This window comes from Saccopteryx leptura, chromosome 1 (genome assembly GCF_036850995.1).
Source record: "Saccopteryx leptura isolate mSacLep1 chromosome 1, mSacLep1_pri_phased_curated, whole genome shotgun sequence".
Taxonomy (NCBI): Eukaryota; Metazoa; Chordata; class Mammalia; order Chiroptera; family Emballonuridae; genus Saccopteryx; species Saccopteryx leptura.
In genome coordinates this window covers 285655689-285681379 of record NC_089503.1, presented here as the reverse complement: position 1 = coordinate 285681379, position 25691 = coordinate 285655689, and the positions used below count along the sequence as shown (strand labels likewise).

Genomic DNA, 25691 nt, shown 5'->3' with positions numbered 1-25691 from the left:
TTTACTAATACCATTCATTAATCATCTGGAAAATGCTCACTAACTTAATTCTTCCAAATATTGTCACAACTCATTAATAATTTTAATTACATTAATTTTTTCATTATTGATTCTCCTCCGAATTTTTAAAGATTTAGGAAGTTGCCATGCTCTCAGTGGCAGATAAAATTTTTTCCAAAGTTCTAACTTTTGTTTTTAATAGTCAAATTTTATTATTGCCAATAAATGCTGTTGGTTCTTCTCTTTGAAGTGGCTGCCTTACTTGATTTACTTTCAAGAAATGATTTGCCACATACCAATGTGAGTAGCCACAGTATGTCTCTAAGGCACCCTTTAAAGTAAAAATGGACTTCCATAAGAAGCTGTTAGCTCAGCCTACAGCTCCGTCATACCAGCCCTTTTCTTGAGCCAGCATCCTACTCCGGCATGCAGCAGTAATGCTTGATGTGTACTTCCTATTTCTTCACTCAAAATTTTAAGACCTGTACTCAATGGTTGAGATTTATTAAAATTAATATTTATTATGTTATCGTAGACATTAAGTGGAACTAATTTTGTTTGCTTTTTACTATAAACACATGATTGTAAAAAATGTAGTGCTAGTTTGGTACTATTACATTGATTTTTGTACTGAAGCCTCAAGTTTTACTCAACATTGCTTTTATTCCGTCAGCACAAATAACTAATGGTGTAAAAGTTAAGTAATGTTTTATTATTATTATGAAAATAATTTTGACATTGCTAGCTCCTGAAAGGGTCTCAGTTATCCCCAGGGGTTCTTCTGGATCACACTTAGCGAATTGCTGCTCTTGTGTGCCTGTGGTTTTGGAAGAAACACTACAAATCAATGAGAAAGAAACTTGGTTATCTATTTCAAACCTGTTTAAATGAGAATAAACACGAACCAAAATTTAACCCTGGTGACCATCATTTTGTTTTTATCTGGTCTGTGGGATTAGCTCCCGTGGTTCACCTCCCATCTCCACTCTGCTCTCCTATATCACAGAATGTCGATAGAGGGTCAGCACAGGCAGCTTTCTCTCTCAAGTTCCTCTCCCAGGCAATTCAATACAAGTCCATCTACAGATCAGGTCTCACCTGGTCCAAATGGTAACCTATGTGACCAAGTTTACTTATTATTCATTAATAGTGATGGCACTTAGTAGATTTTCTGTTTGAGTTTATATATTGCCAGTGTCCTAAAGCATTTGTAAATTTTTAGTGTAGTTTCAAAAATATCTATACAATCTTACCAGATTTTCAGTGATATTAGTTTTTTCCAGTTACTCTGAAGTGATGATAGTGATTTTCAGAAACTTTTGATAATGAGATAGCAGTCTTTCATATTAATCATAAACCCTGTGATGTTTTCATAATGTACCAATCAAAGATGCAAAAATGTTTCTACAAATTTAATTCTAAGAAGTTCAAGAATACAAATCTGGAAAAAACTTTATTATAATGGACTTGACTGTATCTACTACAATGCATTAAGTTTGTTTTGTGCTTTATTATCCTGGCTAGTAAATGGAGATAGCCATTAAAACTGAGACTTTTTTCTTTCTGTAGTGTCTTCAGCCAATCATGTCACTCCAACAGTTGTCAGCAGTCAGCCTAAATTACAGACTCCAGTGACTTCAGCTTCTCTGACAGCAACATCAGTTCTTCCTGCACCCAACACAGCTACAGTAGTTGCTACTACTCAGGTGCCTAGTGGAAATCCCCAACCTACAATCTCTTTACAGTCTTTACCAGTGATTTTGCACGTACCTGTTGCAGTATCCTCCCAGCCTCAGCTCCTACAGAGCCATCCGGGGACTATAGTGACTAATCAACCATCTGGCAACGTTGAATTCATTTCTGTACAGAGCCCACCTACAGTGAGTGGTCTTACCAAAAATCCAGTATCCTTGCCATCCTTGCCATCCTTGCCAAACCCCACTAAACCAAACAGCGTTCCTTCTGTACCCACTTCTAGTATTCAGAGGAACTCTCCTGCCAGTGCTGCACCATTAGGGACCACACTTGCTGTACAGGCTGTTCCAACAGCACATTCTATTGTACAAGCCACAAGGACTTCTCTACCCACAGTAGGCCCATCAGGACTCTACAGCTCATCAAATAACCGAGGTCCTATACAGATGAAAATTCCAATTTCTGCTTTTAGTACTTCATCTCCTGCAGAACAGAGCAGCACTAGCACCCCAAGAATTGGTAAGTCATTGTGCAGGTTTAATAGAAATGAAAGCGTTTTAAAGACTTATGGATAATTGAAGTTTTGTGTTTGTGGAAGTGGTTAGTAATTTTGGAAGGACAGAGTAAATACAATGTCCTGGAGTCTGTTTTTAGTAAGTTTTTAGTTACATAGGAAATGATATTATTAAAACGAGATTTGAGACAGTTTATTTTGAGTAAGAAGTTAGCATTTGTATTTATGTTTTAGGAATTTTTATAATCTGGGTGAATTTTTAATTTAGACTTTGCAACAAGAATTATGAATTACTTTTATAATACATTTGCCAAGAATATCTGAATAGAACAAATTTATTTTAAAGTATTCATTTGACATAATTATATGCTTATAAGAGGAAAATACAAATCACTTGTTCCCTATCCATATGGAAAAATCCTTTTTGTATTCATCACTTACATATTCCAAATTTTTGAATAGCTTAACAATAGGTTCTGCCCTCTAATTTACTACAAAGTGATTGCTTTGTTTTCTCTGTTGTATATTTTCCCCTGTCACATACGACATGATTGTTTGTATATATCTATGTACTTTGAAGTATTGCAAAAAGGGGAGCTTGACTGTATCTGCTTTTAAAATTTGTTAAGTCTTCCTTGTTCTTAGGAAACAAACATTTGGTGTACATTTTTTTTCAGTTAAGTTGACATTCAGTGTTTTTTATATTAATTTCAGGTATGGCATAGTGGTTAGACATTTGTATAACTTAAGAAGTGATTCCATCTCTAAGTCTAGTACTCCACCTGGCACTATACATAGTTATTACAATATTATTGACTATACCATCTGCTATACTTTGCATCCCTGTGACTATTTGTAACTACCAGTTTGTATTTTTTTTTCTGTTGATTGGGTGGGGGGAGAGGGAGAGAGAGAGAAGCATCAACTCATTGCTCCATTTAGTTGTGCACCCATTAATTGCTTCTCATATATACCCAGGCCAGGGCTCAAACTGGCTACCTCAGGGTTGAGCAGGTGGCCTCAGGATCAAGTTGGCAATTCCGGGATCAAGCCAGTGACCTCAGTACTGCAGGATGATGCTCAATCCACTGTGCCACTGGCCAGGGCCAATCTATATTTCTTCATCCCTTACCATTTTCAACCCAGACTCTAAAACCTCCTCTCATCTGGCCACCATTAGTATGTTCTCTGTATTTATGAGTCTCTTTCCTGTTTAGTTTGTTTTTTTCTTTAGATTCCACATATGAAATGAGTGAAATCATATGGTATTTGTCTTTCTCTGTCTAACTTATTTCACTTAGCATAATACCCTCTAGGTCCATCCATGTTGCTGCAGATGATATGGTTTCATTCTTTTATATGGCTGAGTAATACTCCATTATGTCTATGTGCTATATCTTCTTTATCCAGTCTTAATGGATGTGTAGGGTGCTTCTGTATCTTGGCTACTATAAATAATGCTGCAGTGAACATAGGGATGATATATATATATATCTTTTCAAATTTATGCTTTGAATTTCTTCACATAAATACCCAGAAGTGGAATTAGTATGTTGTAAGGTAGCTCCATTTTTATTTTTTTGAGGAAACTCCATACTGTATGCCACTGTGGTTGCACCAGTTGCATTTTCACCAACAGTGCACAAGGATTCCCTTTTTTCCACATCTTTGCTAACACTATTTGTTGATTTAGTGATGATAGCCATTCTGGTAAGTGTGAGGTGATACCTCATTATAGTTTTAACTTGCATTTCACTGATCTTTAGTGATGTTGAGCATCTTATATGTCTGGCCATCTCTATATCCTCTTTGGAGAAATTTCTATTCAGGTCCTCTGCCTATTTTTTAATTGGGTTGTTTGAGGATATTTTTTTCTTTTTGGTGTATGAGTTTGTGTGTGAGTTATAAAAGTTTAATAAATTTTGCATATTAAACACATCGAATATATCATTGGTGAATCTCCTCTTTTAATTAGTACATTGCTGTTTTGTTTTGTTGATGGTTTCCTTTGCTTGCAAAACCTTTTTAGTTTGAGATAGTAGCCCCATTGTTTTCTTTCTCTTTTGTTTCCCTTGCCTGAAGTTTTATGGTTTGGGGTCTTACATTTAAGTTTTTAATACATTTTGAGTTTATTCTTGTATTTGTTATATAAAGATGGTCTGTGGTTCCATTTTTTGCATGTAGCTATCCAGTTTTTTCAATATATAGAGCCTTTTAAAAACATTTCACATGTGGCCATTAGAAGTATACTTGCCCTCTGAGTACATTTCTCATACAGAATAGTGTTGGTATTTCATAGAGTAGTTGAGAGAGTAGTAAATGAGTGGCAGATCAAATAATGTTGGACTGAATCTTAATATCACCCTCATATAATTAACATCTGGGATGTGAGAGCAAATCTGAATTTTTTTTTAAATTTTTATTTAGACAATTAAATTTAGCAGAGAGACTTTGGTCAACTAGAGTACATAGCTTTTGGGCAAATACTATATCTCCACATCATTTGGGTGTCAATTATGTTGTATATCCATCGCCCAAAGTCAGATCATCCTCCATCACTTTATATTTGTCCCTTTTTATGTCCCTCCCCTCGTCCCCCTCCTTATCCCCCCTCACCTTCCCCCTGGTAACCACTGCACTCCTACTTATGTCCATGAGTCTCAGTTTTGTGTTCCACCTATGTATGGAATCATACAGTTCTTAGTTTTTTCTGATTTACCGTATTTCCCCATGTATAAGATGCACCTTTTATTTTTGGGGAGGTTTTTGATAGTTGTTTCTGTTTCTCCCTGCTTATGGGTCTATTTAAGCTTTTCACTTCTTGATGATTCAGTCTAGGAAGATTGTATAGTTCTAGGAATTTGTCCATTTCTTCTAGATTGTTGAATTTGGCTGCATATACTTTTTCATAGTATTCTACAATAATCCTTTATATATCTATGATATCTGGTCATTTCTTCTCTTTCATTTCAGGTTTTGTTTATACAAGTCCTTTCTTTTTTTTCCTTAGTGAGTCTTACCTAGGGTTTGTCAATTTTATTGATCTTTTCAAAGAACCAGCTCTTTGTTGTATTAATTTTTTCTATAGTTTTTCTGTTCTCTATTTTTTTTCTGCTTTAATTTTTATTATTTCCTTTCTTCTGCTGGTTTTGCATTGCCTTTGTTCTTCTTTTTCTAGTTCCTTAAGATGTGATATTAAGTTGTTTACTTGGGCTCTCTCTTGTTTTTAGATATAAGCCTGTAATGATAATGAACTTCCCTCTTATTACTGCTTTTGCTGCATCCCAGATATTCTAATGTGTCGTGTTGTCATTTTCATTTGTCTATATATATCTTTTGATCTCTGCTTTTATTTCATTTTTGACCTAGTCATTTTTTTAGAAGTATGTTGTTTAATTTCCACAGTTTTGTGGGTTTGTTTACTTCTTTTTTGCAGTTGAATTCTAGTTTTAAAGCTGGATGGTCAGAGAATATGGTTGGTATAATTTCAGTTTTTCTGAATATGTTGATGTTAGCATTGTGGCCCAACATATGGTCTATTCTTGAGAGTGTTTCGTGTACACTGGAGAAAAATGTATACTCTTGACGTTCTGGGATGAAATGTCCTGTAGATGTCTATTATATCCATTTGTTCTAGTGTTTTATTTAAAGCCAATATATCTTGATTGATTTTCTGTTTGGATGAATGATCTAGAACCATTAGTGGTGTATTGAGATCTCCAGGTATGATTATATTTTTGTCGGTTTCCATTTTTAGATCAGTTAGTAGATGTCTTATATATTTTGGTGCTCCCTGGTTTTGTGCATATATATTAAGAAGTGTTATGTCTTCTTGATACAGTGTCTCCTTTATCATTATGAAATGACCATCTTTATCTCTGGTTACCTTTGTTGTCTTGTAGTCAGCATTGTCAGATATGAGTATGGCTACACCTCCTTTTCTTTGGATATAATTTGCTTGGAGAATCGTTTTTCAACCTTTCACTTTGAATCTATTTTTATCCTTGTAGTTTAGATGTATCTCTTGAAGGAAGCATACAGTTGGGTTTTGCTTTTTGATCCAATCTGCTACTCTGTTCTTCCTTACTGGTGAGTTCAACCCATTTACATTTAATGTAATTATTGACACTTGAGAGTTTCCTATTGCCATTTTATATATTGCTTTCTAATAGCTCTGTGTCTTGTTTAGCTCTTCTTTTTGATTTTTCTGTCATTTCTTTTTGTTTGGTGGTATTCCATATTTCTTTCTTCTGTTCTTTTTTTAAGCTATGTGTTTCAGTAGTGGCATTTTCAGGGGTAGTTACCATTAGGTTATTAAAAGAAAAACTATCATATTCATTAGAGTCCATTATCTCATGAGTGCTTCTGCACTCCATTCTCCTTTGCTACTGCGGATCTTTATCCTCTCCCCTTTTATGTTATTGTTGTCACAGATTATCCTTGTTTTTATTGTGGTCTTGTTGGAGCTTTTACTTGTAGTTTTGTTTTCTTCTTTGTATCTGGTTGGATAACCTCCTTTAGTATTTCCTGCAGTGGAGGTTTTCTGGCGATAAATTTCCTCAGCTTCTCTATGTCTGTAAATGTTTTTATTTCCCCTTCATATTTGAAGGATAGCTTTGATGGATATAGTATTCTTGGCTAGTAGTTCCTCTCTTTCAGTACTTTAAATGTTGAGGTCCACTCTTCTGGCTTGTCAACTTTCTGCTGAGAAATCTGATGATAGCCTAATGGCTTTATATGTTAATATTATTCTTCTCCCTAGCTGCCTTGAGCATTCTTTCTTAGTCACTGATTTGTGATAATTTCATTATGATGTGCCTTGGATTAGGTCTGTTTGGGTTGAGGTAATTTGGTGTTCTGTTTACATCTTGGATTCAAGGCTTTCTTTCCATAGACTTGGGAAGTTCTCATTAATTATTTTTTTGAATATGTTCTCCATTCCCTTTTCGCTCTCCTCTTCTGATATACCCATTATTTTTATATTGCTGCTTTTTTGTGTGTGGCAGAGACAGAGAGAGTCAGAGAGAGGGACAGACAGGAAGGGAGAGATGAGAAACATCAATTCTTTGTTGCGGCTCCTTAGTTGTTCATTGATTGATTTCTCATATGTGCCTTGACCGGGAGGCTACAGCAGACTGAGTGACTCCTTGCTTGAGCCAGCGACCTTGGGCTCAAGCTGGTGAGCCTTGCTCAAACTAGATGAGCCCGCAGTCAAGCTGGCGACCTCGGGGTCTCAAACCTGGGTCTTCCACGTCCCAGTCTGACGCTCTATCCACTGCACCACCGCCTGGTCAGGCTTATATTGCTTTTTCTGATGGAGTCAGACAATTCTTATAGGGCTTTCTCATTTTTTAAAGTTTGTGAGTCTTTCTCTTCTCTCTTTAGTGTCTCTAGTTGCCTGTCTTTACTGTTACTAATTCTCTCCTCTGTCTGGCCTGTTCTATTAGCTAAGCTTGTTACCTCATTTTTCAGTTTATGTATTGAGTTTTCATCTCTGTCTGGTTCTTTTTTATAGTTTTAGTTTCCTTGGTGAAGCACTCTTTTTCATTAAATTGTTTTTTGAGCTTACTAAATTGCCTTTCCGTGTTTTTTTTGTATCTCATTGAGTGTTTTTAGAACTTTAATTTTGAATTCTCTGTCATTTAGCTCCAAGGTTTCTATGTAATTGAAATTGTTTTCTGGAGATTTTTCATCTCTCTGAGCTATATCTCTGTGTTGTGTATCCACAATATTTTCTTTTTTCCTTGATGGTGTTTAAGAGTGGTATTATTAATAACATTAACAAGAGATAAAAATATAAAACTAAAAATTAAAAAAAATACAGTGAAAAAAATGAAAATTCTTTAAAAAATGATACGTAGAACAAACACTACAGAGAATAAAGAGCTGGAACTGAGAAAATATGAAAATAAGGAAAAATGAAGTAAAAAAAACCAAGCAAAACGCCACAAAGAAAAGTATGATTTCAAAATATAATTTGACAAAAAATGACATTCAGATGAGAGAAAAAAAAAAGGAAGAGAAAAAAATATAAACGAGAAAGTGTCAGAAGTGAAACCCTCACAAAAAATAAGAATAAACAATATAACAATTTCGGATAATGAAGTTCCATGCAAAAAAGGAAAGAAGAATAAATGAGAAAAAAAAAATTTTTTTTTCAGTTTGAGAGGTAACTTTTTCCAGCAGGTAGTGCTATACTACAAGTTTTGCCTCTTGAGATTCTAGGGCAGAGTTCTGCTGATGCATTGCTGTCCTAATGATATAGGCAGGGCGGCAGTCGCTTTGGTAGGAAGCGCTTGTTGTTAGGGCTTTGCAGTTATATGGCTGAAGCAATGACCTTCTCAAGTCTTCTGGCTCCTCTCTCCATTTCTCAACAGAGCAGGGGATCAAACACCTGGCACCTATGTCTCTCATAGGAGCAAGCCGCCCAGAGACTCAGCTGTGGGGAATTCCCTACCGCTACTATTCAAGTGACCAATTTGAGACTTGGGATACTGAGGGAGATACAAGTGGGGCCCTCCTCTAATACCACTCAAAGTGCAGTCCTGCGCAGGGCAGGCATGCCACGAGAAGTGGACGTGCCAGCTTCGGGACGGGGTGGGGGGCAGATTTCAGATCAAGCATGCCCCTGTGTCACGCAGGCCAAACTCTATGGGCCTTGCAGCGCCCCGCTGTCGGATCCCCACAGGCTATTCCCTGGTGGATCTCAAGAGCGTGCTGCAGGCTATTTTTGTGTGCCCAGCATCTGCCATCGCAGATAGAGCCCTGCGATGCAGGCAGATGCCAGGAATAGCCGTGTTCCTGCTCTTGTTTGCCTGCCTGTCTTAATTCAGCTCTTTCCCCTCTGCCCCTCATTCTCTCCACTTCCCTCCCTCAGATCAGTGAGGAAAGAGAAAAACTGTCCTTTGGCTTTTTCCTCCATGAGTGGATTCTATCTTTGGCCCACCATCGCACCTAGCATACTTATATTTGGTGTGTGTATATTTTTGGTGCTCCTGGGGTTTTTTCCCTGCATATAGTTGTTGGGTTTGTTGAAATTTCAAGGAGGGAGATGGGGAGTATCTCTCACGCCGCCATTTTTCTGATGTCCGAATCTGAAATTTTATATAAAAATAAAGTTATTAATATTAGTACTTAAAATGAAATGTTTGCATAGTACAGTAACAATATCTCTTAGCATTACCTGCTACGGCATTATTCCTTAAACTCTAATTTGCATTTGCAGCACTGAAATACACTTTTAACTATTGGTGAATTTTTAAATAAATCAAGTGGAAGATGACTTAGCATGGACTTTTTTTTTTTTAGCGTGAACTTTTTTTATGTAATTTTGTAGTTTTCCCTTTTTATGAAATATTGGGCCTAAGTTGACTTTGTTTTTAATTCATAGTCACAAGATAAAATATATTCTTAAATATAGAACTTTTTCTGGAAGACTATGGCCTTAAAGGAAACAGGTAACTCACATATTTTGTTTAATGTTATGAATGCCAGTACCCTAAATACTTCTGTAAATATCAGAATTATAATACATTTTATTATTCTGTTCTCTTAAAATTTTTATGAACAGCCTGACTGGTGGTGATGCAGCGGGACCCAGGTTTGCACCCCAAGGTCACTGACTTGAGCACAACCTCATCTGGCTTTAGCACAAGCTCACCAGCTTGAGCGCAGGGTCGCTGGCTTGAGCCCAAGGTTGCTGGCTTGATCATGGGGTCACTGGCTCAGCTGGCACACCCCAGTCAAGGCACATATGAGAAACAATCAGTGCACAATGACGAGTTGATGCTTCTCATCTCTCTTCCTGTCTCTCTCTCTCTCTTTCTCTCTCTCTCTCTTGCTGATTTAAAAAAAAACAAAACTTTTTTATGAGCCGTTTTTGACATAAGGGGAATATTTTCCCAAAAGTTATCTAGCTAATGCACTCTTCTTATGTTATCAGTGTCAGTCTTTTTGCATTTATTTACTTGACGTTTTAAGTGATTTTTACATAAAAATTTCACAATCATAAATTAGTACATTTTATTTTTGTGATAGTCTACATTTATACTTACATGTAAAATTTTCTGTTAACATATTTATTTTAAACATTTATATTGCATTAATATATAAAGTATATTGAGATATTCATCTCAAGTTCTATTTAGAATGTTCATATATATTTGAAAAAATTATTAGATATTATCCATAGATGTGAATGATAGCTTTGTTTGTATGTCACTCATAATGTTAATTAGAATGAAATCCTATGAGATGGTATGTTCTGTGATCATCCATAATTTCAGGCATATCATAAATGACATTAATGTAGGCATTTAACTATTTAGGCTTTCCATAACCTAAGCTGAAGCCAAAAGGCAAGTTTTGGCTTAATATGAAGGTTGAAGCCAAACTTTAACACATATAAAATGTGATAAAAATTAAAAAAATTTTAAATCCTGTGGGTGTTATTGACTTAATGATGACATATGCTATCTAACCAGATTGCATGCATTTGTATGCATTTTATTATAGGTTGTATATCCTCATAGAGTATGTCAGTATTTTCTGTTTATAGTAAAGTAAAAATCATCATAGAGACTACTTAGAAATTTAGGGTTTAAATTATAGTTCATGTAGGGGAGTAAAGAGGGACAAATATATATTCCATAAAGGTGGTATATAAAAACAGACTCAGGGACATAGATAAAAGTGAAATGGTTACCTGGGGAGAGGGGAGTAAAGGAGGACATATATATGGTGATGGGCACACAATGCAATCAACATTTCAGATGCTATGGTGATGTTCACCTGAAACCTATGTGCTCTTACTGATCAATGTCACTCATTAAATTTAATTTAAAAAAAATTTATAGCTCTTGTCAGTCATTCATGAAATACTGAATGCCTGTACTGTTCTAAGTCCTGCAGATAACACCACAATCTACAAAATATTCTCTTTTCTCAGGAAGTTCATAATCAAGTAGGAAACTTGGCTCTTAAATAAGTAATTATAAATTAAAATAAGTAGTTATAAATATGTTGAATTAGATATGCAGGTGGTTTTTGTTTGCTTTAGAGAGAGAGAGAAACAGGAAGGAAGAGAGAGGGCGAGAAGCATCAACTCGTAGTTGCTTTCACTGTAGTTGTACATTGATTGTTTCTTGTACATGCCTTGATCAGGGTGAGCCAGTGTTTCCTTGCACAAGCCAGCAACCTTGACTTTTTTATGCCAGTGATCATGCTGGTGAGCTTTGGGTTCATGTAAACAATCCCCTGCTCAAGCCAGCGACCATGTGCTGATGAGCTTGTGCTCAGAGCCAGCAACCTTGGGGTTTCAAACTGGCGACCTCAGAGTTTCAGGGTTGATGGACATCCATGACCACTGGCTGCAGTGAAGGGAATGATTTCTATTAGAGGGGATACAAATAGAGTATGGGAGACCAACTGGGAGACTATTGTGATCTAGGTGGGAGATAATGTGAAAATAATTTAAAAGTTTTGCATTCCACTCATTTTCATAACAGCAGTTGTCCAGCGTACCTACTAAGGGTCACTACTAATTGGCAGTCCTATAAAACCCTTTTATGATTATTGTCAAAAATGCAATGTTGGTTAAAAATAAAAATAATGAGCTAGAGATATTCCAAAATGATAAAAGGATTTTGAGGTATGAAATTTTTTATTTCATACCTAATTTATGGATTGATAGATTAATTTTATAACTTGTTTACTTTTAGAAGTCATCTAAAGTAGATTATTATAGTAAAAGTAAACAAAAAGATACAGTGAAACTGTAAAATGTTACATTAACAGTGAAGAAAGTCTGTAACAAGAAGGCAGGGGAGTATTAATTGAAAATCTAAATTGCAGAATAGTATTATAGTTCCTTGAATAATTAACTCTTGGCCTTGAGACAGTTAGGTCAGAGAATCATGCTGGATAACAAAACTCTATAGTTATTTTAAAAATGTATGTTTGTGTGTGCATGTATAAATATATATAAACATTTTATTTAGCAGTCTAAATATTTTCTGAGTGTTGAATTTTTTGTATGAGGATATTTCAACAGGAAATAAAAATTAAGTTCCCTCCTTTGCTTTACTAAAGTTGTCTTTTTTATATTTACTTAAAAATGAACAGGAGTTTCAGATCTAAAAGAACGTAGTAAATTACTGGCGTTTTATACTGTCATCAGTGTATTTTAATATTTTGCCATGTAGGATGAGTAGTAACCAGGGGGTCATTTTTTATTTAAATAGTATTTTAGGAACTCCATAATCCAACAGAACAGTTGCTGATTCACTATAAATGAAGTTAAAGATATTTTTTAAAAATAAATAATATATATTTTTACATTCTTTGTACATATCATAAGAACTAAAATAATTCAGATAGGGTAGGGAAAAATGTAAGAGCCTCTCTTTTTTTTTTTTTCTTTTTTTAATTTTCCTAGCCTAGAAAAACCTTTTCTAACAGGTGTTTATTCTGATTTTTTAATTTACAGGTGTGTGTGTGTGTGTGTGTGTGTGTGTGTATGTATGCAAGTACCTAGTACTATCTCCTATTTCGTTTTTTTAACATAAATGATTTACAGTTGTCCTTTACCATATTGCGGTTCACTTTTCGCGGGCTCACTGTATTGTGGATTTTAAAATTGTATGTATTTCATTTTGTATTGCAGATTTTTCTCTGTATGGCGGGGTATTTCATTTTGTATTGCGGATTTTTCTCTGTATGGCGGGCTTTTGCAGTATTTAGATATTTTTAGATATTATTTTAATTGTTTTTGCGGTACAATAAGCATTTTCTAGCCTAAAAAATTGTAAACAATATAAGAAATATATTAAAAATGTTAATAAAACATATTAAAAGAATATTAAATTGAAATAAAATACGTAGCATATAGCAGATGAGTAGACAAAGACTCACACATATGGAAAACACAGCTACGGCCGCTTCAGCTTGAGCTAGTTTGCCCACATGAGATCATACATGGCACACTATTGGCTGATGGATGGGAAGCAACCAAGCAGAGCACTGTGTTCTGTACATAGAAGTAATAAAATAAATATAAGGTCGCTACTTCACAAATTTTCACCTATCACAGGGGGTTCCGGAACCTAACCCCCGTGATAGACAAAGGACCACTGTACTGTATGTGCTTCTGAAGATCTGCAAATGAAAGAAGTGCCATATTTTAATGTAATATTTTATCTACAGAAACAAGGATGGAAAGTTTGAACATTAGAAAACTACTATTAATGTAATTTTCACTAAGGAGAAAAAAGTAAAGTAACTATCTACTTTTTACCTCAGTAGAGTAACTATTTCTAATAAACTTACTATATTTTTGCCATGTCATCAATTTTTTCTAAGGGTGTATTTTGGAAGAATACTACTTTATTTAACTGTTCACTCATGTTAGGACATTTAAGTTATGCACATCTTAAATTATTTCTCTAATGTATTTCTTAGGATAAGAGTTAAGATTTCTGGGTCAATAGGTATGTAAACTTTACGTGTATCTGTTGTGAATTTGCCCTTTTGAAGGACATTGTGGCAGTGTCCTATGAGGGAGTTCATTTACAAGTGTGACAGGTTGACAGACAAAAAAGAAATTGGAAAAAATTACATGCATTGTTGTATATAAAGCAGCCCACACTTTCACAGTTTTTGGTGCTTTTAAAAATGGCTGACTTTTTTTGTGTGTGTGTGTTTTGTTTTGTTTTTGACTCCTCAGAAAACCAGACAAACAAAACAATAGATACATCTGTTAATAAGAAAGCGGCTGATAGCACATCACAGGTAAGATTTTTCTTGTCTTAAATTAAAATTCTAATTATAATTGACAAGAGGATTTTCATCAGTATTCTTTAATACAATAAAAAATATTTTAAGTGTGTTCTTTATAATTCTTCAAAGATTTTTAAACAGCTTCTCTGTAATATTTTACAAGAAATTAATTTTTTTGCTTAATAATTCTTAGAGATAATATTAGTATATTATATTAACTAACTGCTTGGTTTCCATAATTGACAGTCTAGTTGTTTGCCTTCATAAATTGTAAAGAGTCAGTCTGTACTTGCAGTTTCCTTCTGCCCATCTTTTTCAGGGTCTCACTTCCTGCCTGCCTTCCTCCTCCCTCACACACACTCCCAGCATATGTTGCAGAAGCACCCTTTAGTTTCTTCAGAGCTGATCAGAAGTAGCTTTTTAGAAAGAAAATCTTGGTCCTTCCTTTCTTCCTTCCTCCCTCCCTTCCTCCCTCCCTCCCTCTCTCCCTCTCTCCCACGAGAGAGAGACAGACAGACAGACAGACAGACACAGGCAGGCAGGGAGAGATGAGAAACATCAGTTCTTCATTGCAGCACTTGAGTTGTTCATTGATTGCTTTTCATATGTGCCTTGATGGGGGCTTTGGCTGAGCCAGTGACCCCTTGCTCAAGGCAGTGACGTTGGGCTCAAGCCAGAGACCTTGGGATCATCGGTGACCCCGCACTCAAGCTGGCAACCTCTGTGTTTCATATCTGGGTCCTAAGCGTCCCATGCCAATGCTCTATCCACTGCGCCACTGCCTGATCAGGCAGTTTCATCTAAATTTTGTTTCTATGTGCTACTTTTGCTTTATTTTGTGTTAGTCTTTTGTGTTTTTTTTGTTTTGCCTTTTTAAATATCTTACCTTAATATTTTAAGAATTTTACCTTAATTCTCTTTCCTATCTGTTTCTGTTTTTGAGTTTCTACTTCTTAATTGAACATTTATTAATATATTTTCTTTAATTCCTTGAACATATTTTTAACAGCAACTTTGCTGTCTTTGCTAAATTCAACATCTGGCTTTTTACTTGGACTAATTTTTCATTAACTATCTTTTGTCTTCAGTTAGATTTTACTTTACTGGTCTTTGCATTTTCTTTAATTATTTTTTATAAATTTAATATTTAGTAAATTTTGAAAAGTAGATCTTAGAAGTATTTGTAGTAGCCGGATTCTGTTACATTCTCTGAAATTTAAGTATTTTTTATATAGGGGTTCCTTGGGTTACTACACAGTTCCATTCCTACTTCAGTGACGTAACCCAAATTTTAGTGTAAGTCAAAACACACCTTAGCCTAAGTCACTTATCTATGCTAACACAGTTGTAAAATCATAATCTAAAAACACAACTAAGCCACAGAGAAAGAAATACTGCATATTCTTCCACTGTGCACAGCCAAACTAGTTCATCCACGTGGTCAGTAAGTATAATGCTAACAGCATAAACTGAAGCACTAATGTCTTAGTTTTTTTTAGTTTTTATGGGAGTGAGCATCATAAACTTGAAATGTTGTATGTCAAGACTATCGTAACCCAAAGACCTACTGTGTTGGATTTTACAGATTTGTATTGTTTGTTAACAAGTCATTTTCTATGAAGTCATTGTCGTAAACAGATTTATAATTATAGGACTCAGAATTGATATCATTTTGGGATTGGGCCTGAATTTTCTAACCTCAAGGTATTATTTTCCTTAACTTCATGAAATTTGAGTTTTGCAGAGGAAAACTTTATTCTAGTTAATCTGAAGTGTATAGTATATCATAAAACAATTATGATTAACATGGTCATGCATCACTTAACAACTGAGAGACCTTCTGAAAAATGCATCAGTAGGGGACTTCATCGTTATGTGAACATCACAGAGTACACTTTTATGTACCTGGATGGTCTAGCCTATTACATATCTAGGTTGTATGGTGTCTCCTATTGCTCCTAGATTAGAAGCCTGTACAGCATTTTGTTATACAAAACAACAAAGAAAATGTTGCAGTCATTGAACCAGGCTATTCAATTATCCTCATTTCTTCTCAGTATTATTTCATTTTCTCTTTATGTTTGCCAAAGTTTCTTTTGCAAATGAAAACATTTTGTTTTTCAGAGTGGAAAAGTCACAAGCAGTGATTCAGGTGGTGTCATTGATCTCACAATGGATGATGAAGAGAGTGGAGCTTCACAAGGTATTTAAGTATAAGTAATCATACTAAGTGATGCTTTGATATCATTTTTTTCTCAATCCAATATAATATTCAGTGAAGACAGTTTATGCTCGTGTATTTGTATTCTTTCTAGAATGAGAATTTTTTAGATTAGAATTACAAAATGAAAATCAAATCTTGAGTGAATGTGTAAAGACAGAGAAAAACAGTAACTAGGAGACTAAGTTATGGAACACCTCTCTTTTTATGTTATTTCAATTGATCCTTACAAAAACCCTGTAATGCCCATTTTAGACTTGAGAGTAGATTCATGAAGTACAAGTACTAGTAAGGGAAGTAGGAATTCAACCTATGTCTTCTACATGGTGTCCGTGTGTGTGTGTGTGTGTGTGTGTTAAGGTGGGTACTTTGAAGTATATATACATTTAATTTTGATTATTTGAATTAATTTCACTTAGTATTATTTACTTAAATTTCATTTATTGATTTTAGAGAGAAGAAGGAAGGAAGAGAGAGAAACAGGAACATCAATCTTTTCCTGTATGTGCCCTGAATGGGGATCAAACCAGTAACCTCTATGCTTCAGGACAATGCTCTAACCAACTGAGCTATCCAACCAGGGCTCCTTTAGTGTTATTTTAATAGAAATGAAAGTAATGTTAAAAAGCGTGCACACTCAAAATCCTCACTATTATTTTGAGTTATTATATATATTTAACATCATCCAAAATATATATATTTATTTATTTATTTTTCTGAAGTGAGAAATAAGGAGGCAGAGAGACAGACTCCCATGTGTGCCTGACCGGATCCACCAAGCATGCCCACCAGGGGGCGATGCTCTGCCCATCTGGGGCGTTGCTCAGCTCCAACCAGAGCCATTCTAGTGCCTAAGGCCGAGGCCATGGAGCCATCCTCAGCGCCCCGGTCAACTTTGCTCCTGTGGGGCCTTGGCTGAAGGAGGAGAAGAGAGAGAGAGAAAGGAGAGGGGGAAGGGTGGAGAAGCAGATGGACGCTTCTGTGTGCCCTGGCTGGGAATTGAACTTGGGACATCCACACGCTGGGCCGATGCTCTACCACTGAGCCAACCGGCCAGGGCCTTGAGTTATAATATTTAAATATAATATTGGATAAGATATTAACTAATATTTCAAATTATTCTTTTGTACTGTTAATAGACATTCTATGAGTAAAATGTTTTATGTTTAAATATGCTTGGAAAATGCTTTACTAAACAAAATTGTTTTTTTCTTAAGGCAGACTTCTCTGAGCCTTGACTCAGCTAATTTATAATTCTCAAAAAAATGGTTCAAGATATAAAGTATTTCTCAAATTTATTTGATTGTACGATATAACTTTGTTTACAGACATATCTGTAAAACTCTGTGGTAATAATTATGTGATGCATGTGGAAAATCCAGTATGATTAGGGTACTAAGTTAATTATTACTTTATGCCCTGGCTGGATAACTCAGTTGGCTAGAGCATCATCCAAAAGCATAGAGCTTGTTGCCAGTTCGATCCCCAGTCAGGGCACATACAGAAACAGATCGATGTTCCTGTCTCTCTCTTGCTCCCTTTCTCTCTCTAAAATCAATAAAATAAACATTAAAAAATACTTTTTTAAAAATTATTATCTTAAAAACATTAAATTTTAAAAATCCTAAATATTTAAAGCATTGTATTTTAATAAGGAACATAGTTCTTTTGGTTTTAGGAAAACAAAATTAAATAACTACAATTGATTATGAGACAGTAAAGTTAGTTATTTTTGGTAAAATTGGAAGATTTTACTATCAGTGCTCTTGCCGTTTCTCTCTAGCATTTCTGCCTTACGAGGTCTCTCCATTGTTTCCTTTTCTGTACCTTACATCTTATTCTAAAGTGCATTGATCTCTGTCAGCACCCCATTAAATGTTTACTTGCTGAAGTTTTTAACTTTATTTAGATTTTAGAATTCTACAGGACAGAATTCAGTGGGGATCACTTTGGATAGAAAAGCTTTCGGTTTACACTCTTTGTATTATACCATATAGTGGTGCCTATTTTCAAGAGCTTTTTCTGAGATGCAGATATTAATTTCATAAACATTTTTTGAGATAGATGCTCTATATGTATTTTATTTTATTATTACGACTATTTTTTTAAAGTGAGAATAGGGGAGATACAGAGACAATCCTGCATGCACCCCGACCAGGATCCACCTGGCAACGCCAATCTGGGGCCGATGCTTTGCCCATCTAGCACTGCTGGCAACTGAGTTCTTTTTAGTACCTGAGGCAGAGGCTCCACTGAGCCATCCTCAGCACCCAGGCCAGTGTGCTCAAATCAGTCGAGCCATAACTGTGGGAGGGGAAGAGAGAAAGAGGAAGGGAAAAGGGGAGAAGCAGATAGATGGTCGCCTCTCCTGTGCGCCCTGACCCCACATGCTGGGTCAACACTCTACTGTTGAGCCAACCAGCCAGGGTCTATTTTATTATTTTTTAAATTTATTGTGTTAACATGGTTTCAAACATCTCACTTAATATAACAGCCTCTACACACCACATATTTGTATTTTATTTAAAGACTAGGTAATGTAAATGAACAGGTATCTGAGCTATTAAGCAAAACAATGTAAACAACTAAAGAGTATTTGGAATTCAAGATCTCTGATGAAAAACTCATCATTTTATACGTATTTGTGTAGGAAAATGTTCTTGATATAACTACATAGATATATAGGCATATATTAATGTAGGAAATAAAATTATTCTAATTGACATGGTATTGAATTCAGAAAAAGAATTATTTCATAAAATACAAACAAAACATAAAATTGTATTTCTGTACATGTGAATTAGAATCTGTGATAGACTTGGTTTTCAAATTGGTAAATACACAATTAAAATAGAAAAAAGTTGTTCTCTGAGTGATAAATGTGACTTAGTGACAAGCAAAACTAAAATTAGCCCATCAAGGAAAAACCTGTATTTTTAATTTATATCTACCTATAATTATAATGTCTCATTTTTAATTTACAGACACTAAAAAGCTAAATCACACTCCTGTGTCAGCTGTGGGTTCTTCTCAGGCTGTGTCTCGACCATTGCAGCCCATCCAGCCAGCACCAACTCTTCAGCCGTCTGGGGTGCCAACAAGTGGACCGTCTCAAACAACAATACATTTACTACCTACAGGTAAGTTTACTGAATCGTTGAACTGAAGCTTTAGTTTTGTCTACAGTGAAATATGACTACGGAATCAAGTAGGAAGATTAGACAGAAAATTCTCATTGTTATGTGTTTTTGAATGTAATGTACCTTAGTTTTCCTGACTGTCTTAAGTAGCAGCACTTACATAGAATGGCTATATAGAAGACTTAAACTATAAGCCTTTGTCATCTGCCAGTGTAAATAACAGAAATGAATACCATTCTCTGGAAGGGATGGGTGTAATGACTCATTCTGATTATATACTACTCACAAAAATTAGGCGATATTTCAAAAATGAATATGAAGCTATAAAATATCCCCTAATTTCTGTGAGCAGTATGTATAATCTTTGTAATTAACTTATAAAATAAGAACTTTAAAATAATTCTTAACTTGAACTGGTTTTAACTGACCTAACTAAAAATAGGAGATGCACATTAATATTGTCTTTGTACCTCTCAAGAAGCTGCAAATCAGGTAAATTTTCAAGGTGTAACTTACATCTCCTAAGCTGTTTGGAAGCTACTCGAAACAGTTTTTCTTCATAAAATGGCCTGTTGCTTAGAAATATATCTGCCAAATACTTATGTAAACTCACTTCTCATTAAGGAAAACATTGAGTTCACATAGAATTGTATCCAGTGAAATTAAAATAAGTCACCTAATTTAGATAATATAGAAAGAAATGTCATTATGCAAATCCATGTGCAGTAGAGACCGAAAGGGGGAATAGAGATGAGGGGCTAGTGTTCATCCTTGTGTACTTTCTTCCATTTTCTAATTCATGTTGAAAGTTAGAGTATGTCAAGACTAAGGAGTCTTTAGTAAAGAAGCTTTTTTATCTTTGTTATACCCAGCATTTACATCCAAATTTATTTTGTATTTGGAACCCATTTTTTTCATATGGAAGGAGATTTCTTATTGTTTTTTATTATATAGTTAATATGTGGTTATTTGTAAAATGTAATTCTGATTCAGAGAGTTTTTAAGAAGAAATTGTAAACTCCTGAAATAGTTATTATAGTTCCATGCTGTGAGTGAACTTCTAGGAATCATTTGATAAATGTCTATTAACATCACTCAAGGCATTAATGCCCTCTGTACCATACGTTAGGAGGAATGCCACCATTAGAGATGGAAAAAGTCTGTGTTTTAATAGTTATTTTATTGTTTTGAATAAGAGATGGTTTAGCTCACCTGAAGAAAATGTCAGTTACAATATCCAACCATTTTCTTGAACTATCAGTACAAAGGTACTCTTGTGGATTTATACTCTTTTGTAGACAGTCTGGAGAGCCTCAAATTCCACTCTGCTACAAACAGTTGAACATCGAAGAGGGAAAACCTGATCTTTTAAGTCATTCCTATAAGGTTGTATTCTCGAGTCTAAAACTTTTTTTTTCCCCTGCTCATTACCTAGTCAGACTAAAAAGTGGAGAGGGCATTGGACACGGTTAAGGTGCTCTTCGTCTGAAGTTTGGATTGTGACAATTCAATTCAATTTTGGTTGGCTCTATCAAGATTACAAAAGGAAACTGTTGTCTCTGTTTCTCTCTTTATTAGAGTTAATGCAAAGTTAATTAACATTTAATACTCTTAATTTAACAGAGTGTACCGTGTTCTTAATGTATGTTTCTGCTTTTTATTAGCTCCAACCACCGTGAATGTAACACACCGTCCAGCAACTCAAGTGACCACGAGACTTCCTGTACCAAGAGCTCCTGCAAACCCAGTGGTCTATACAACGCTCCCTGCGCCAGCGGCTCAGGCACCCCTGCGGGGGACTGTCATGCAGACCCCTGCCGTTAGGCAGGTCAATCCCCAGAACAGTAAGAGACTCCTCCTTGCATATGGCTCCAAGTTGCATGCAGTTCTTTAGCATTTAGTGGGAGGACCTTTTATTGACATTAGATATAACAAAACGTGTTTTTAATATATAAAAACTATTAATTCATTTTTATTCCATTAGGATAGTTAATCAGAAAAATTGGACATGCGTTTTATATGATTTGAGTTCTGCGTGTTATCTTTAACTTTAGTTATTTATGGCCTGTATAATGATAGTGCACTTTTTGATGTTGGTCTCCACTCCATTCTATTAAGAGATACCTTGCCTAATTAAAGTGAGACTGCCTGACTTTGACTTAGCCCAGATAATGGAGTGAATGGTAATTGATGCCCTCCAATGAGAGAGGGAGTCTTAAAGGTATGGAAGGTGGCTGAGAAATAAAAGATGGGCAAACGTTAAAGGAAATTTGTTTCCCTGCCTTAAGATTTTTTTTACTTTATGTGGAAGTGGTATGCATTCATCTGAAACCATACTTTGAATTTTGAATTTTAATCTTTCCCGAGCCAGTGATATGCCATACAGTAATCTCTCCCATCAGCCTCACGGTCATGGGGGGTGAATAGCCGATACTTGATGGTTTCTGTGTTGCCAGTGTTTTTCGAAAGTGCATGTTGTGTTTTCTCATGCCACCATGTTTACAAAATGCCCAAGTGGGTCTCCTTCTGGTGTGAAGAAGAGGGAGGCAATAACTCTTGAGGTGAAACTCAAGATAATTGCCAAACTGTAGGCTGAAGTAAGTTCTCTGAGCACGTTCAGTAGGCTATGCTGTGATGTTCAGTAAATTAGATGTATTAAATACACTTTCAATTTATGATAGGTTTATTGGGACATAACCTCATCATAAGTTGAGCATCTTTATATATTTCTTTTAGTAGTAAAATAACATCATTCAAATACATTATATATTTATATAAAAGATACAGTTAATGTTTAAAATAAAGTGACCACCGATGAACGCCCCATCAAGCTAAGGAATAGAGCTTTATTGGTGTCCTACAAGCCCGTAATATGTCGCTGCCTCACTGTGTCCCTCTCCCTTTGCATCAGACATAACCATCATCCCTACCTGGTGCTTTTTTCTGTATGGTTTTGCCACTTACATAGGTATCACTGGAAATGCTTGATTTTGCAAAATTTAATAGCAGGGACAAATGTAGCTGTTCAAAGATAATGCAATAATGCCACTATTAAGTGATGGCTTTGAGGAGAATATAAACTAAGCAGAATTTTGATTCATAGTCTGGCTTCAACTTTTCCAAATTTATAAGAGCTTTCTCTGGGGAAATCAGTTAAGAGGACCCTGAATGAGTTCTGAGAAACGGGGCTCAGCACCTGGCAGAACTGTAGCATGGCCAGGTACTGAATATATGGCAGCAGTGCAGTCGGGGGAGTAGCTGGCACTCAATTTTCTGCTTCTGTTGCCCTGGTGTATGTCAGAACAGTCTCTGTTGGATGGAATGAGTATTCTCAGTGATCAGCAGGGGGCGTGGAGAGAAAGGGCGGATCTGCGTAACACAAGGCAGGGATAACTTAGTGGAGTTTTTTTCTGTTCTAGTTTTAAAAAAGAGACAGCAGGGATCTTGGTGAAGACAGCTTCATTTTTCTCTGTCTTTAAAGCCTCACTGCTCCATTTGGCATGTTTGCCTTCTACATGTGGTGTTTACCACTGAGTATTCCAGATACTTGCTCATAGTCTTTTTGGTAGGGAAGCATTTATTTCTCTCCTGTGCTGGCTCTCCTGTTCCTTATAGCTCGTGTTTTCCTCTTTCATGGATTTTCTTTCTTATATTTGTGGCAGCATCCTCCAGTGGCTCCTTGAGAGGCAGATTTTCTTTTTTTGGGGGGGCGGGTTGCTTGCTTATGTGAAAATTTCTTTGTCCTGATGCTGGAATAATGCTTTGGCTGATTGTAGACTTCTGGGTTAGAGATATATTTCCTTTTTTATTTTGAAAATATCATTTTACTGACTTCAAGTGTTTAATCAGTGTTCTACCAAATTTAGAATAGAATTGTAATTTATTCCTTAATTTTCTTTGGCAGGTGTCACAGTTCGAGTGCCTCAAGCAACCACCTATGTTGTAAACAACGGACTCGCCCTGGGCTCTGCCGGCCCTCAGCTCACGGTGCACCACCGGCCGCCACAAGTGCACACTGTAAGTGCTGGTGCTCATTGCTGCCGCTTCTCAGCTGGGAAGCTGTCAGATACTGTCACAGCTGACATTTTTTCTCTAAACTAGGTATAGCAAAAGGAAATGACAGGTCTTTTGTTTTTCCTGCAGATGTTTGTTAAAGAGAATAGATCTTCCCATTATGAACAAACATTCCTAGAGATGATGGTCGGCAAGCATCACTGAGCTTGTGGTGGCTTACAGGGTACAAAGAGTCCACCGCTGGGTCATGTGAAGCGAAAGAGATTGACCATTTTAACTCCTGGTTAAATTAAAAGAATATTTTTGTGCATTAAAAAGCATGTTTTAAAACCATTTTTTGATGCTTTAACTTGATTCTTTTTCTCAAATGCTTTTACCAGTTCTAACTGCTACATTGCAATCGTTTTATTGTTTTTTAATAACCCAGTGACATTTGGAATTTATTTGTTCAGAGATAATAGAAAACCAAAGATTTATTTTTAGATGTAACCTCCAAAACAACGCTACATTATTCTGTGACATGACTATAACAGTGTTTAGGATAGTGTACCTTGTATGTGGAAATATTGGCTGTATGAGGAGGGGGGAGAGTGAGGCATATCACTTCTTACCAAGCAAGGCGTCATGTTTTTATTACACGTAGTAATGGTGGCATTGCTCAGGGCTTACTATGTCAGACACAGCTAATATACTTGGTCCTCACACAGGAGGACTCTAGGATTCGTCTCTCCTCTTTCGTGATATGGCAACCAATGACAGGAGGCTGACTCACTAGCCCAGGGCGTGCCTTGTGCAAACCCATGCTTAGCAGGGGTCCCCAAACTTTTTACACAGGGGGCCAGTTCACTGTCCCTCAGACCATTGGAGGGCTCCCACATACAGTGCTCCTCTCACTGACCACCAATGAGAGAGTTGCCCCTTCTGGAAGTGCAGCGGGAGCTGGATAAATGGCCTTAGGGGGCCAAATTGCGGCCTGCGGGCCGTAGTTTGGGGACGCCTGCTCTAGGAGGGCCTGTGCTCTTAGTAGCTATTATTTTTATTGTCCCAGTACAATGAAAAAAATTAATATTAATGAAGCACTTACTATAGACAGTACCAGCCACTCTAATAAGCACATGTATTTTTTTAATCCTCACAACTTTATGAATTATTATTAATTTATTTTTGACAGAAAAGGGTGCTGTGTCGCAAAGGTGTTAAGTGGTTACTCAGTGTTATTACTCAGGCTGGTGTCAGAGAGAGCCATTTTAAAACTCAGGTTGCCTGTCTGATCTCAGCACCTCCCGAGCGTTCAGTGTTTCAGTCTGGCCCTGTGAGGGTACGTGGCAATATACCACTACTATTGTTTGTATCTGCAAATAATGTCTTTCATTCTATAGTTTTTCAAAAAGTATATAGCAGAACATTGCATTTATTCCGTAGTTTTGCAAATTGGAAGACCCATCAGGTTTTTTTTTCTTTTTCAATTGTTTGTGGCGTCTTTTTGTTGTTTTTTAACCAGATTCCATCCATGTGTATTGTCTTAGAATAAACTATCTCAAAGGAAGATCGTTCTTTGAATAAAAAAAAATTTTTTTTAAAGTAGCAATTTTCAAATGTATGTAAAAGTAGAGAAAACAGTTTTGCAATTCCTGTATACCCATTGTCCATCTTCGACAGTTACTAGTGCTTGGCCAGTCTTATTTCATCTGTGGTGCCAGCCACTTATTCCCACAACCGTGTGTATTGTATACCAGGTTATTTGAAGCAAATCCCTGGTACGATATTATTCGTTACAGACTGGAGGTCTGTTAGCCTTCAGTAAAAACAATTGCAATAGCAAAAACAGAATAACTCAGTCAACTGAATTAGCTTAGGATATAAACATTTAAACCTTGGAATTTTAAGAACTAGAAGAACGCCATTTTTAAACTATTGTCAGACTTCTTAAATTTCTATGCTCTCTCCAGTCAAGTTCATGACTTCAGTGTTCTCTTAGGTTGTTAGCTATATGTTTTTTTAATGTTATTTATTAAAATGATTAAGTCATTTTAAGAAAAAAGACAATTTAGATAGGAAATATAGCAACACAGCCAGTATTCAGATCTGTTCTACTTCTTCAGCGTTCAATGTTTTCTCTCTTTAAATTTGATTTTCTTTCTTCTAGCTTTATATTTATTTTTGCTTTTTCACTGAGACTGTCCCTTTTCCCGGACACGTGTATGGATTTTTCCCACTAGGCATATGAATGTCAGCAGATTTACATTCCTTGAAATTACTGAGCACATTCTTTCTGAGCTCCTTGTACAGGCTTCAGGTACTAAGCTTTGATACGGCATGAAAATTAAAAAGA

General features: G+C 35.9%; 1 protein-coding gene across 6 annotated transcripts in view; it reads left to right on the top strand.

Moving 5' to 3' along the window:
* The window catches only part of ATF7IP (activating transcription factor 7 interacting protein), a 111608-nt gene that overhangs the window by 79713 nt on the left and 6204 nt on the right, over positions 1-25691 (top strand). For 5 of the 6 annotated variants that reach the window (XM_066355335.1, XM_066355317.1, XM_066355292.1 and 2 more), the window contains exons 9-15: positions 1570-2214; positions 13932-13996; positions 16109-16187; positions 16659-16706; positions 19190-19345; positions 21010-21189; positions 23250-23362. In XM_066355335.1, coding sequence (XP_066211432.1) covers positions 1570-2214; positions 13932-13996; positions 16109-16187; positions 16659-16706; positions 19190-19345; positions 21010-21189; positions 23250-23362 — 1286 coding nt within the window. The remainder of the gene's footprint in view (positions 1-1569; positions 2215-13931; positions 13997-16108; positions 16188-16658; positions 16707-19189; positions 19346-21009; positions 21190-23249; positions 23363-25691) is intronic. The other variant, XM_066355326.1, reaches the window with a different exon arrangement.